The sequence below is a fragment of the Bufo bufo genome, chromosome 2 (genome assembly GCF_905171765.1).
Source record: "Bufo bufo chromosome 2, aBufBuf1.1, whole genome shotgun sequence".
Classification (NCBI taxonomy): domain Eukaryota; kingdom Metazoa; phylum Chordata; class Amphibia; order Anura; family Bufonidae; genus Bufo; species Bufo bufo.
Window position 1 is genome coordinate 306,236,919 of NC_053390.1, and position 14,611 is coordinate 306,251,529.

Consider the following 14,611-nt stretch of genomic DNA (forward strand, 5'->3'; position numbering starts at 1 on the left):
CAGTTGGAAGGAAGGAACCCTCTCCTTCCTTCCCACTTTACGGGCGCTCGCTGTGTGTGATGTGCGCGTCGGGCACCCATGTGCCTTGCGTCTCCGCTCCTCTGTATTGCTGCGGCGCGGCAAACAATCTTCCAGGTCCTGGGACGCGGCCCAGCGGTTGGGGACCGCTGCCGTAGAGAATATTAGTTAAGAGGATAAGGGCGGTACCAACAGGAGGCATTGCCAGAGGTTTTTTTTTAACAACCTTGCGCTCTTCTATTATGATTACATTTATAAAGGAAGCCTAGGGATGTTCTATACAGTGTATTTTAGGTGAACCTCAACAGGAGCTCTAACCTAAATTTATTTAGAAATTACAAAAGATTTGTAAAAGACTATAACCGAAGATAGTTTATCAGTACAAGCATTTACTGTGTTCAGAAGACAAAATAGTAAACCAATTAACTCCCACAGGAACCTCTGTGATCCAGGTGACCGCCACCGACGCTGACGACCCGACATATGGGAACAGCGCTCGACTTGTATACACTGTGCTAGAAGGGCAACCATACTTTTCTGTGGACCCACAAACAGGTAACTGAAAGCAGGATTAATTGTACACTAAAGGAGAAAGAATGAAGTTGTTAGATTTACACATTACACAGTCGTTTCAATCAGCATTAGTTCTTTGTGCTATCATTATACTTATGTAAAATGTAGAGCAGATAACCAGTGGCACTACACCAAACCTAAAATTGTCAGGATGCGACTGCCGAGGAGTGGTGCCTCACGGAGGTGCTCAGCTTGTAGCTGCAGTGAGCATATGTGATAAAAAGAAAAAGAAAACAAATCATTATACTTATCTCCACAATATTGTGTAGGTCCCCCTTGTGCCACCAAAACAGCTTGGACCATTTGTGATAGGTAATAAACACTGTATACTGAGAACATCCCATAAGACCTGCAATTTTAGAGTTTGCCTAGTCATATAGCCATCACAAATTGGTCCTTGTTAAAGTTGCTCAGATCCTTTTTCATGCTTACAATGCATCAACTTCCAATATGGTTCAATCCTGTCTTGCAAATTTGAATGGCTTCCTGCAGCCTGATTGTAAAGCAGCACCTCAGCAGGAGTCCAGAGAACCAGATAATCAAGTAATTTAATCCATCATTCATTTACTTTTCGATTAGTAATGGAGGGTTTTGGACACATTATGTTACGTACTTTGCATGTGCATAATGACAAATCAGATTATGTTTGTAACATGCTTCAACAAAGAAGTTACATTTGCAGTACAAAATTGATATGCCACCTTCCTGGATTCCAGTTAACATGCTGAATTAGTCTAATTGGCTACTGAGAGTTTTTCGGTAACCCTTTCAAGGATCTAGGAGGATAACTAGGTCTATGGATATTCACCTTATGCAATCATAGATGTTATAATATATGAATTGCCTTTGTAATTTTCCACTCTCGATTCTAACTCACCATATAGTATTCATCAAGGTGATCAGTTATTGTTACTCTCTCCACAGGGGTGATACGTACTGCAATCCCAAACATGGATCGGGAGACCCAGGATGAATTTCTGGTTGTCATACAGGCCAAAGATATGGGAGGCCATGTTGGAGGGCTTTCAGGCTCTACTACTGTAACTGTGACATTGATAGATGTCAATGACAACCCACCCAAATTCCCTCAAAGTAAGAGCAGAACTTTTATGTTGTTGTAAAATCTTTCTGTAGAGTTACAACTAATCTTAAATAATTGGTGAACATACAGTAGTCAGTAGGGAAGTAAAGCATATTCAAAGATCAACTCCTGAAGTTTGAAGCATTGAGATTTTTGCCAACAGCTCAGGTGGAATCTACTACTGATCTCATTGTCCATGGAGGTAGCCCAGCAGTCCTCTGATGATTTCACTTGGGCAAAACAGGAATCGTACAGCTTTCTGATCCTGTTGTTTAACCAAGATGAGCGTCATCAGAGGTGTATTGTCACCCTCCCGCTATAGGAATCGGATGCCTAACCTTGTACTCCAAATGGGCATGGTCATGCGGACATCACTGATGATAATAATATCGCCTGTTTTAGAGAATGATGAGGCCTACAGTTTGCTCTTAATACAGAATGCTAAGTAAATTAGGGATGGAGGGTTTAAAAAAAATAATAAATTAAACTCACCTCATCCACTTGTTCGCGCAGCCCGACTTGTCTTCTTTCTTCTTCTTTGAGGACCTGGGAGGGAAAGGACCTTTGGTGACGTCACTGCGCTCATCACATGGTCCATCACCATGGTGACGGACCATGTGATGAGCGCAGTGATGTCACCAAAGGTCCTTTTCCTCCCAGGTCCTCAAAGAAGAAGAAAGAAGACAAGCCGGGCTGCGCGAACAAGTGGATGAGGTGAGTTAAATATTATTTTTTTCTTTTTTAACCCCTCCATCTCTAATTTACTTAGCATTCTGTATTAAGAAGGCTATTATTTTCCCTTATAACCATGTTATAAGGGAAAATAATAAAATCTACACAACACCTAACCCAAACCCGAACTTCTGTGAAGAAGTTCGGGTCTGGGTAACAAACATGCCGATTTTTCTCACGCACGTGCAAAATGCATTAAAACGCTTTACACTCGCGCGAAAAAATCGTGCATTTTCCCGCAACGCACCCGCATCTTGTCCGGCCCTCTTACACAACGCCCATGTGAAAGAGGCCTTACTGTGCGTCACTATGACAGGCAGGTGATAGGTGTCACTATTAGGCTCAGTTCACACTTCACTTGGTCAGTGTGGTGTCAGAGGAACCCACAGACTCCTGGCTGCTAGTTGAGATGATGTTGAAGACCAAGTCAACCATTCAAGGACAGCAGTATTGGTCATCAAAACACGACCGCTGGATGACAGTGGCAGCTTTGGCCTGTTGCTGTGGCTGCTGTTACCACCCACCCTTCTTCTGCTGCTACTTTTGCCAGCTACAGCAACATTTTTGCCACTGTCTGTTCCCTTGGAGGGCCCTGGCACCTCTTTGTTGGACATAATATACATAATGTAACTGTATATGTAAAATAAGTTATTCAGTGTCAATATGGACACCCCACTAACAGTAGTATTAGACAGCTTATGCACCCCAATTTTAAAATCAAAGCCTAATGGAATTGCTTATCTATGAAAAAAGGTGGGCACCCCAATAACAGTAAATATAGCTTATTCACCCCAATTTCAGAATCAAGGCCTAATGGAATTGCTTATGGATGAAACAAGGTGCCACCCCATTAACAGTAAAAATAGATAGTTTATTCGCCCAAATTTGAGAATCAAGGCCTAATGGAAGTGCTTATCTATGAAACAAGGTGGACACCCCAATAACAGTAAAAAACACCTTAATCTGTTGGAGATACAGTGGGGCAAAAAAGTATTCAGTCAGCCACCAATTGTGCAAGTTCTCCCACTTAAAAAGATGAGAGAGGCCTGTAATTTTCATCATAGGTACACTTCTACTATGAGAGACAGAATGGGGGGAAAGAATACAGGAAATCACATTGTAGGATTTCTAATGAATTAATTGGTAAATTCCTCGGTAAAATAAGTATTTGGTCACCTACAAACAAGCAAGATTTCTGGCTTTCACAGAGATGTAACTTCTTCTTTAAGAGGCTCCTCTGTCCTCCACTCGTTACCTGTATTAATGGCACCTGTTTGAACTTGTCATCAGTATAAAAGACATCTGTCCACAACCTCAAACAGTCACAATCCAAACTCCACTATGGCCAAGAACAAAGAGCTGTCAAAAGACACCAGAAACAAAATTGTAGACCTGCACCAGGCTGGTAAGACTGAATCTGCAATAGGCAAGCAGCTTGGTGTGAAGGAATCAACTGTGGGAGCAATTATTAGAAAATGGAAGACATACAAGACCACTGATAATATTCCTCGATCTGGGGCTCCACGCCAGTAACAAAGGCTACCATCCGTAACACACTATGCCGCCAGGGACTCAAATCCTGCAGTGCCAGACGTATCCCCCTGCTTAAGCCAGTACATGTCTGGGCCCGTCTGAAGTTTGCTAGAGAGCATTTGGATGATCCAGAAGAAGATTGGGAGAATCTCATAGGGCCAGATGAAACCAAAGTAGAACTTTTTGGTAAAAACTCATCTCATTGTGTTTGGAGGAGAAAGAATGATGAGTTGCATCCAAAGAACACCATACCTACTGTGAAGCATGGGGGTGGAAACATCATGCTTTGGGGCAGTTTTTCTGCAAAGGGACCAGGACGACTGATCCGTGTAAAGGAAAGAATGAATGGGGCCATGTATCGTGAGATTTTGAGTGAAAATCTCCTTCCATCAGCAAGGGCATTGAAGATGAAATGTGGCTGGGTCTTTCAGCATGACAATGATCCCAAACACACCGCCTGGGCAACGAAGGAGTGTCTTCGTAAGTGGCATTTCAAGGTCCTGGAGTGGCCTAGCCAGTCTCCAGATCTCAACCCCATAGAAAACCTTTGGAGGGAGTTGAAAGTCCATGTTGCCCAGCGACAGCCCCAAACCACTGCTATACAGGGAGTGCAGAATTATTAGGCAAGTTGTATTTTTGAGGATTAATTTTATTATTGAACAACAACCATGTTCTCAATGAACCCAAAAAACTCATTAATATCAAAGCTGAATATTTTTGGAAGTAGTTTTTAGTTTGTTTTTAGTTTTAGCTATTTTAGGGGGATATCTGTGTGTGCAGGTGACTATTACTGTGCATAATTATTAGGCAACTTAACAAAAAACAAATATATACCCATTTCAATTATTTATTTTTACCAGTGAAACCAATATAACATCTCAACATTCACAAATATACATTTCTGACATTCAAAAACAAAACAAAAACAAATCAGTGACCAATATAGCCACCTTTCTTTGCAAGGACACTTTAAAGCCTGCCATCCATGGATTCTGTCAGTGTTTTGATCTGTTCACCATCAACATTGCGTGCAGCAGCAACCACAGCCTCCCAGATTCTGGTCAGAGAGGTGTACTGTTTTCCATCCTTGTAAATCTCACATTTGATGATGGACCACAGGTTCTCAATGAGGTTCAGATCAGGTGAACAAGGAGGCCATGTCATTAGATTTTCTTCTTTTATACCCTTTCTTGCCAGCCACGCTGTGGAGTGGGAGTTGAGCTTGACTCCATCCTCAACCCGAAAAGGCCTCACAAGCTCATCTTTGATGATACCAGCCCAAACCAGTACTCCACCTCCACCTTGCTGGCGTCTGAGTCGGACTGGAGCTCTCTGCCCTTTACCAATCCAGCCATGGGCCCATCCATCTGGCCCATCAAGACTCACTCTCATTTCATCAGTCCATAAAACCTTAGAAAAATCAGTCTTGAGATATTTCTTGGCCCAGTCTTGACGTTTCAGCTTGTGTGTCTTGTTCAGTGGTGGTCGTCTTTCAGCTTTTCTTACCTTGGCCATGTCTCTGAGTATTGCACACCTTGTGCTTTTGGGCACTCCAGTGATGTTGCAGCTCTGAAATATGGCCAAACTGGTGGCAAGTGGCATCTTGGCAGCTGCACGCTTGACTTTTCTCAGTTCATGGGCAGTTATTTTGCGCCTTGGTTTTTCCACACGCTTCTTGCGACCCTGTTGACTATTTTGAATAAAACGCTTGATTGTTCGATGATCACGCTTCAGAAGCTTTGCAATTTTAAGAGTGCTGCATCCCTCTGCAAGATATCTCACGATTTTTGACTTTTCTGAGCCTGTCAAGTCCTTCTTTTGACCCATTTTGCCAAAGGAAAGGAAGTTGCCTAATAATTATGCACACCTAATATAGGGTGTTGATGTCATTAGACCACACCCCTTCTCATTACAGAGATGCACATCACCTAATATGCTTAATTGGTAGTAGGCTTTCGAGCCTATACAGCTTGGAGTAAGACAACATGCATAAAGAGGATGATGTGGTCAAAATACTCATTTGCCTAATAATTCTGCACGCAGTGTAGAGGAGATCTGCATGGAGGAATGGGCCAAAATACCAGCAACAGTGTGTGAAAAACTTGTGAAGATTTAGAGAAAACGTTTGACCTCTGTCATTGCCAACAAAGGGTATATAACAAAGTATTGAGATGAACTATTGTTATTGACCAAATACTTCTTTTCCACCATAATTTGCAAATAAATTATTTAAAAATCAATGTGATTTTCTGGATTTTTTTTTCTCAATTTGTCTCTCATAGTTGAGGTATACCTATGATGAAAATTACAGGCCTCTCTCATCTTTTTAAGTGGGAGAACTTGCACAATTGGTGACTAAATACTTTTTTGCCCCAGCTTTTTCTAGATTGACTGCAGTTCATAGTTCACTGTTACTAATGCTTCACTTGTAGTCTCTCTATGCAATTCTATGATGTTTTGTATTTCCTGTACATTGAGGTGAACTCACTGATTTCTTTTTCCTGGCTGTGACATTCACCATGTAAGGTGACCTTCTGTTATTGCACGCATGTTCAAATAAACCCAGTATCTGTTACTCCAAAATGTCTGATCTGAATTGACTCCGCTGCACCCAGCAATCATACTTTGCAACATAATCAAACCAAATTTGAGAATCAAGGCCTTATAGGACCACTTACCTATTAACCTCCGGACTGCCTAACGCAGGATTGCGTTCCGGCGATGGTCGATTTGTCCATCATGGATTTGTACACCGTGGATCCGCAAAACACAGACACCGGCAATGTGCTTTCCGTATTTTGCGGATCCGCACATTGCCAGAACTATATAGAAAATGCCTTTTCTTGTCCGCAATTGCGGACATGAATAGGACATGTTCTATAGGCTCTACAAAAAACGCAGTGTTCGCCCGATCAGGCCTGATCTTGTGCGCACACTTGCGTTCAGTCCGCCCCACCGCAGTTACAAAATTATTTTTTTTCTGATCACTGCAAAAACACTGTAAAATCGCTGCGGCGCTATAAAGATCACTTTTGAGGGGCATGGCGAGTTCATAGAAGATTTTCTTTAGCGGAAATGTTTATTTATTTTTTTCTTACAAAGTCTCATATTCCACTAAGGCCTCATGCACACGAATGTTTTTTTTCACGGTCCGCAAAAACGGGGTCCGTAGGTCCGTGATCCGTGACCGTTTTTTCGTCCGTGGGTCTTCCTTGATTTTTGGAGCATCCACGGACATGAAAAAAAAGTCGTTTTGGTGTCCGCCTGGCCGTGGGGAGCCAAACGGATCCGTCCTGAATTACAATGCAAGTCAATGGGGACGGATCCGTTTGACGTTGACACAATATGGTGCCATTTCAAACGGATCCGTCCCCATTGACTTTCAATGTAAAATCTGGAGTCCCGTTTATACCATCAGATCGGAGTTTTCTCCAATCCGATGGTATAATTTTAACTTGAAGCGTCCCCATCACCATGGGAACGCCTCTATGTTAGAATATACTGTCGGATATGAGTTAGATCGTGAAACCTCATTTCCGACAGTATATTCTAACACAGAGGCGTTCCCATGGTGATGGGGACGCTTCTAGTTAGAATATACTACAAACTGTGTACATGACTGCCCCCTGCTGCCTAGCAGCATCCGATCTCTTACAGGGGGCCGTGATCAGCACAATTAACCCCTCAGGTGCCGCACCTGAAGGGGTTAATTGTACTATCATATCCCCCTGTTAATGCTATAGAGGGAGGGGGGCCGATGGGGGGCGCACACTGTGCCACCAACGAATTAATACAATAGAGGGAGGGAGGGGGGGCGCACACTGTTACAATAGAGGGAGGGGGGGGCCGCACTGGCCACCAACCTATTATTACAATAGAGGGGGGGGGCCGCACTGGCCACCAATGATATTCAAACTGGGGAGGCGGGGGGGGGGGGGTCTGCCCCCTGCTGCCTGGCAGCCCTGATCTCTTACAGGGGGATATGATAGTACAATTAACACCTTCAGGTGCCGCACCTGAAGGGGTTAATTGTGCTGATCACGGCCCCCTGTAAGAGATCGGGTGCTGCCAGGCAGCAGGGGGCAGTCTTGTACACAGTTTGTAGTGTATTCTAACTAGAAGCGTCCCCATCACCATGGGAACGCTTCTGTGTTAGAATATACTGTCGGATCTGAGTTTTCACGAAGTGAAAACTTAGATCTGAAAAAGCTTTTATGCAGACGGATCTTTGGATCCGTCTGTATGAAAGTAACCTACGGCCACGGATCACGGACACGGATGCCAATCTTGTGTGCATCCGTGTTCTTTCACGGACCCATTGACTTGAATGGGTCCGTGAACCGTTGTCCGTCAAAAAAATAGGACAGGTCATATTTTTTTGACGGACAGGATACACGGATCACGGTCTCGGCTGCAAAACGGTGCATTTTCCGATTTTTCCACGGACCCATTGAAAGTCAATGGGTCCGCGAAAAAAAACGGAAAACGGCACAACGGCCACGGATGCACACAACGGTCGTGTGCATGAGGCCTAACTTGTGACAAAAAATAAAATCTCACATGAACTCACCATACCCCTCACGGAATCCAAATGCGTAATTTTTTTTTTACATTTATATTCAAGACTTCTTCTCACGCTTTAGGGCCCCTAAAATGCCAGGGCAGTATAAATACCCCACATGTGACCCCATTTTGGAAAGAAGACACCCCAAGGTATTTCGTGAGGGGAATGGCGAGTTCATGTAAAATTTTATTTTTTGTCACAAGTTAGTGGAATATGAGACTTTGTAAGAAAAAATAAAAAATAAAAAATAAATAAATCATTTTCCGGTAACTTGTGCCAAAAAAAAAATATTCTAGGAACTCGCCATGCCCCTCACGGAATACCTTGGGGTGTCTTCTTTCCAAAATGGCGTCACTTGTGGGGTATTTATACTGCCCTGGCATTTTAGGGGACCTAAAGCGTGAGAAGTAGTTTGGAATCCAAATGCGTAAAAAATGCCCTGTCAAATCGTAAAGATTCTCATTGGAATTTGGGCCCCTTTGCGCACCTAGGCTGAAAAGAAGTGTCACACATGTGGTATCGCCGTACTCAGGAGAAGTAGGGCAATGTGTTTTGGGGTGTATTTTTATATATACCCATACTGTGTGTGAGAAATATCTCTGTAAATGACAACTTTTAAAAAAAAATTATACAAAGTTGTCAATTTACAGAGATATTTCTCTCACGCAGCATGGGTATATGTAAAAATACACCCCAAAACACATTGCCCTACTTCTCCTGAGTACGGCGATATCACATGTGTGACACTTTTTTGCAGCCTAGGTGCGTAAAGGGGCCGAAAGTCCAACGAGTACCTTTAGGCTTTACAGGGTTGCTCACAATTTAGCCCCGCCCAAAATGCCAGAACAGTAAACACACCCCACAAATGACCCCATTTCGGAAAGTAGACACCCCAAGGTATTCGCTGAGGGGCATATTGAGTCCATGAAAGATTGAACTTTTTGTCACAAGTTAGCGGAAAGGGAGACTTTGTGAGAAAAAAAATATCAATTTCCGCTAACTTGTGCCAAAAAAAAAAAACTTCTATGAACTCGCCATGCCCCTCATGGAATACCTTGGGGTGTCTTCTTTCCAAAATGGGGTCACTTGTGGGATATTTATACTGCCCTGGCATTTTAGGGGCCCTAAAGCGTGAGAAGAAGTCTGGAATCCAAATGCCTAAAAATGCCCTCCTAAAAGGTACTCATTGGAATTTGGGCCCCTTTGCGCACCTAGGCTGCAAAAAAGTGTCACACATGTGGTATCGCCATACTCAGGAGAAGTAGGGCAATGTGTTTTGGGGTGTCTTTTTACATATACCCATGCTGGGTGAGAGAAATATCTCTGTAAAATGACAACTTTGTATAAAAAAAATTGGAAAAGTTGTCTTTTACAGAGATATTTATCTCACCCAGCATGGGTATATGTAAAAATACATCCCAAAACACATTGCCCTACTTCTCCTGAGTACGGCGATACCACATGTGTGACACTTTTTCGCAGCCTAGGTGCGCAAAGGGGCCCAAATTCCAAAGAGTATCTTTACGATTTCACAGGGCATATTTTACGCATTTGGATTCCAGACTTCTCACGCTTTAGGGCCCCTAAAATGCCAAGCAGTATAAATACCCCACAAGTGACCCCATTTTGGAAAGAAGACACCCCAAGGTATTCCGTGAGGGGTATGGTGAGTTCATGTAAAATTTTATTTTTTGTCACAAGTTAGTGGAATATGAGACTTTGTAAGAAAAAAAAAAAAAACATTTTCCGCTAACTTGTGCCAAAAAACAAAATATTCTAGGAACTCGCCATGCCCCTCACGGAATACCTTGGAGTATCTTCTTTCCAAAATGGGGTCACTTGTGGGGTATTTATACAGCGGAGTGGAAGAGTGCACAGGCGCCGGCACTGCAGGGACCACAGCGCATGCGCAAGACTACGTTTGAGCGTCCAGTGGTGAAGGAATTGGAATTCCTATCAATCAAACGAAAAGGGGGCGGGGCACGCGAGAAAGCCGCTGCCCCCTTGACTTTAAGACTATCATTTATATAGCGCACCCAGTTGAATAAAAGTCTTTTTTCTGACTTTTGACGCATTGTACAGAAAAGACACAGACACCTTTATAATTATGCTACAGGCTGCGATAAGGTACTGCTGGCGGTTTAATATGAATTTTCTAGGTGACAGGTTCTCTTTAAATGAGAACGTTTTTTTTCCCTAATTTAAGAATCAAAGCCTAATGGAATTACTTATCTATGAAACAAGGTGGGCACCCCAATAACAGTAAAAATAGCTTATTCAACCCAATTTCAGAATCAAGGTGTAATAGTAACATAGTACATAAGGCCGACAAAAGACATTTGTCCATCCAGTTCGACCTGTCATCCTGCAAGTTGATCCAGAGGAAGGCAAAAAAAAACAAAAAAAAAAACCCTGTGAGGTAGAAGCCAATTTTCCTCACTTTAGGGGAATAAAAAATTCCTTCCCGACTCCAATCAGGCAATCAGACTAACTCCCTGGATCAATGACCCCTCTCTAGTAGCTATAGCCTGTAATATTATTACACTCCAGAAATACATCCAGGCCCCTCTTGAATTCCTTTATTGTACTCACCATCACCACCTCCTCAGGCAGAGAGTTCCATAGTCTCACTGCTCTTACCGTAAAGAATCCTCTTCTATGTTTGTGTACAAACCTTCTTTCCTCCAGACGCAGAGGATGTCCCCTCGTCACATTTACAGTCCTGGGGATAAATAGATGATGGGAGAGATCTCTGTACTGACCCCTGATATATTTATACATAGCAATTAGATCTCCCCTCAGTCGTCTTTTTTAATTGCTTATCTATTTAACAAGGTGGACACCCCAATAACAGTAGAAATAGACAGCATATTCACCTCAATTTGAGAATCAAGGCGTAATAGATCTGCTTATCTATTAATTAAGGTGGACACCAAAATAACAGTAAAAATAGATAGCTTAATCACCCCAAATTTGAGAATCACTTATCTATTAAACAAGGTGGGCACCACAATAACAGTTAAATGAGAAAGTTTATTCCCCAATTTGAGAATCAGAGCCTAATGGAGTTGTTTATCTATGAAACAAGGTGCGCACCTATCACTTCTGGCAGATAACAGATGTGTGGCACAGAGGGGAGGGAAGAGGAGTACCTTTCCACTAGGGAGAGGGAGGATTGGTGACCCCCTAGCTCGCCTGGCACTGGCACCTGGCTCCCCTGACGTCCCTAGACGAGCTGCTAAACCATACGCCGATCACGTGCCCCGTCCCTGGCTTACCCTTAATAAGCCTTAGGTAGTGAGTAGGTCGGTGGGAGCACTAGTCCTCACCACTGACACCTAGGGTAACAACAGGGAAAGGACAGACACCACAAACAATCCCCGAAGGGAGACAACAACAACAGGAGTGAACCGGAAATCCAACAGCTCCAGTTCAACGGCAACAGTTGTCCACCAGAATAGAATATCTGGAAGGAAGGTCTATATCTGGCAACAAGCAGAAAGGGAAAATATATAGTAGCTAGGAGTGGCTGACAGAGTACCGCTAAAAGGAAAAGCTACAGATTCCTAAATGGGACAAAACGGATTGCAAACCTAAGTAGGAAAACCTGGACCGGAATCTATTCTCACCATTAGGTCATGGAGCGATCTTGTGAGAAACCGAGCTCGTAGCCACCCGCTGCGACCTTCTGACCCCAGGCACAACAGGGTCAGCGATAGGTCGTGACACCCTCGTGACAGCACCACAATAACAGTAAAAATAGCTTATTCATCCCAATTTCAGAATCAAGGTGTAATAGAATCGCTTATCTATTTAACAAGGTGGACACACCAATAACAGTAGAAATAGACAGCATATTCTGCCCAATTTAAGAGTCAAGGCATAATAGATCTGCTTATCTATTAACCTCCCTGGCGGTATTCCCGAGCGTGACTCGGGGTTAATTTTCGCTGCCAGGAGCGGTAACCCCGAGTCACGCTCGGGGTAACATTGCAGAGTCCCTTCACCTTCTGCCGGCGATGTCCTCCGCTGAGAGCGCCGGTTTTCTGCCAGATCTCTATACCTTGCGAATAGTCTATACTGGAAGTGACGTGAATCTGCTGGAGGAGGGTGTGCGCTGCACAAGCGCACATCGCCTGGCTTAGGAAAGAATCGTTGCAGCGCCGAGATAGAAGTACTTCGTGCATCGCGCGTGCGCACTTAGGGGTATAGAGATTTTGCAGCGCACAATGTTGCATCAGATCTCCCTACCCCTGAGTGCGCATGCGCGCACAGATAATCAGTTGCAGTTCATCCTGATTTGATCTGATGATTTGTGCGCGCGTGCGCACTCAGGGGTAGGGAGATCTGATGCAACATTTTGCACTGCAAAAACTCTATACCCCTAAATGCACACGCGCGGTGCACGAAGTACTTCTATTGCGGCGCTGCAATGATTCTTTCCTAAACCAGTGGATGTGCGCTTGCGCATTGCTGGGCACACCTTCCTCCAGCTGATTCTTGTGCGGCCGCGTCACTTCCGGTATAGACTTTTCGCACGGTATAGACATCTGGCAGAACACCGGCCGGCATTTGACTTCCTGGTTCCATTCCCTGTGAGCAGCAGCTGCGCATGGGAGCGGAACTGGGCGAGAAATTCAAATAAATATAAACATAAAAGTGACAAACACACATAAAAGAGGTTATACATTGTAATCTGAGAGGATTACACTGTATAACCTCAGATCTGACATTTGATGACTGTACAGTGCCCCTTGCCTGCCATTTTACTGTCATTTGTGCCCATAAAATATTTATGCAAAAAATTTACTACTTTTGGTACAAAATTCCTGACATAATCATACCGCCAGGGAGGTTAAAAAAGGTGTTCACCCCAATAACAGTAAAAATAGACAGCTTATTCACTCCAATTTGAGAATCAAGGCCTAATGGAATTACTTATCTATGAAACAAGGTTGACACCCCAATAGCAGTTAAATGAGAGCTTATTTAACCCAATTTGAGAATCAAGACAAAATTACTTATCTATTTAACAATTAAACAAGGTTGACACTGGTCATTTAGATAGCTCTGTGCCCTACACAGCGATTGATGCAAAGTGGACTGTCTCCTATGAATCCCTTCAGCTTCAGATTACAAAGCCTGCACTGTGCCTGCAGATCACAGTGTAATGGCGGAGACCGGTTGGGATTAGGCTTTTTATAGGGCTGTGACATCACAGGATATGGCCATCTGTTGATTGGCTGGCTTCAAAATATTGTGGGTCATATCGCTTTCCCAGACTTCTTACTTTCACTTTGTAACACTTGTAGCCGCCATTTTAGGGAAAAAAAGCGATTAGTCACCACGAAGCGCGCAGAAATTTGGATTCATTGCTTATTAAATGTCCCTCACTGCGTTCTAGCATATGAAAGGTAAACCTTCCATGGTTAAACAGCAAAGCGATACTTAAAGGGTGTGGGTAGGAGGGCTGCAAAGAATATAAAAAGAAATGTAAAAATTGTACTCAACCCCCTTTCCCCATAATAAAAATGAGCAATCAAAAATAAAAATCATTAGCACTGCCATAACCCCAAAAAAAAAAACATACTATTAAAAAATAAACATTTATCTTGTACAGTGAATACTGTTGCAGAAAAAAAAACTAAATGGCCAATTCGCAGCTTTTTCATCACTTCACCTCTCAATTTTTTTTAATAAAAGTTGATCAAAAAGTTATACACACTCCACAATGGTACTGACCCATAGAATGAAAGTTACTGGTCAGCATGGGGAACGCTGTAAAAACAAAAACCATAAAACTATGTCGGAATTGCTTTTTTTAAAAATTCCATTCCATTTGGCATTTTTTTCCCACTACAGGGTATGTAATAATAATGGTACTTAGAAAGTAGAACTTGTCATGCAAAAACAAACCCTCATACAGCCATGTGAACGGGAAAATAAAAAAGTTATTGCTCTAGGAAGACAGATAGTGAAAAATGAAATTTCTGCCAGACCTACATTAGGTGTATTTCCAGGGATCTGAAACATGTGTGGTCAACAGTATGCAATTTTTAAAGGGTCTTAGCCGCCCCCCTTTCACCCTCCTCATGTGAAAAGAGGCTGGT

At 43.0% G+C, this 14,611-nt stretch overlaps 1 protein-coding gene across 5 annotated transcripts in view; it reads left to right on the forward strand.

Moving 5' to 3' along the window:
* Positions 1–14,611, forward strand: part of CDH24 (cadherin 24) — a 157,789-nt gene that overhangs the window by 121,996 nt on the left and 21,182 nt on the right. For all 5 annotated transcript variants that reach the window (XR_005776218.1, XM_040416868.1, XM_040416866.1 and 2 more), the window contains exons 4-5: positions 454–573; positions 1,516–1,683. Coding sequence is in view for 4 of the 5 variants with exons in the window: in XM_040416868.1 (XP_040272802.1) it covers positions 454–573; positions 1,516–1,683 (288 nt within the window). In the remaining variant the exon portion in view is untranslated. The remainder of the gene's footprint in view (positions 1–453; positions 574–1,515; positions 1,684–14,611) is intronic.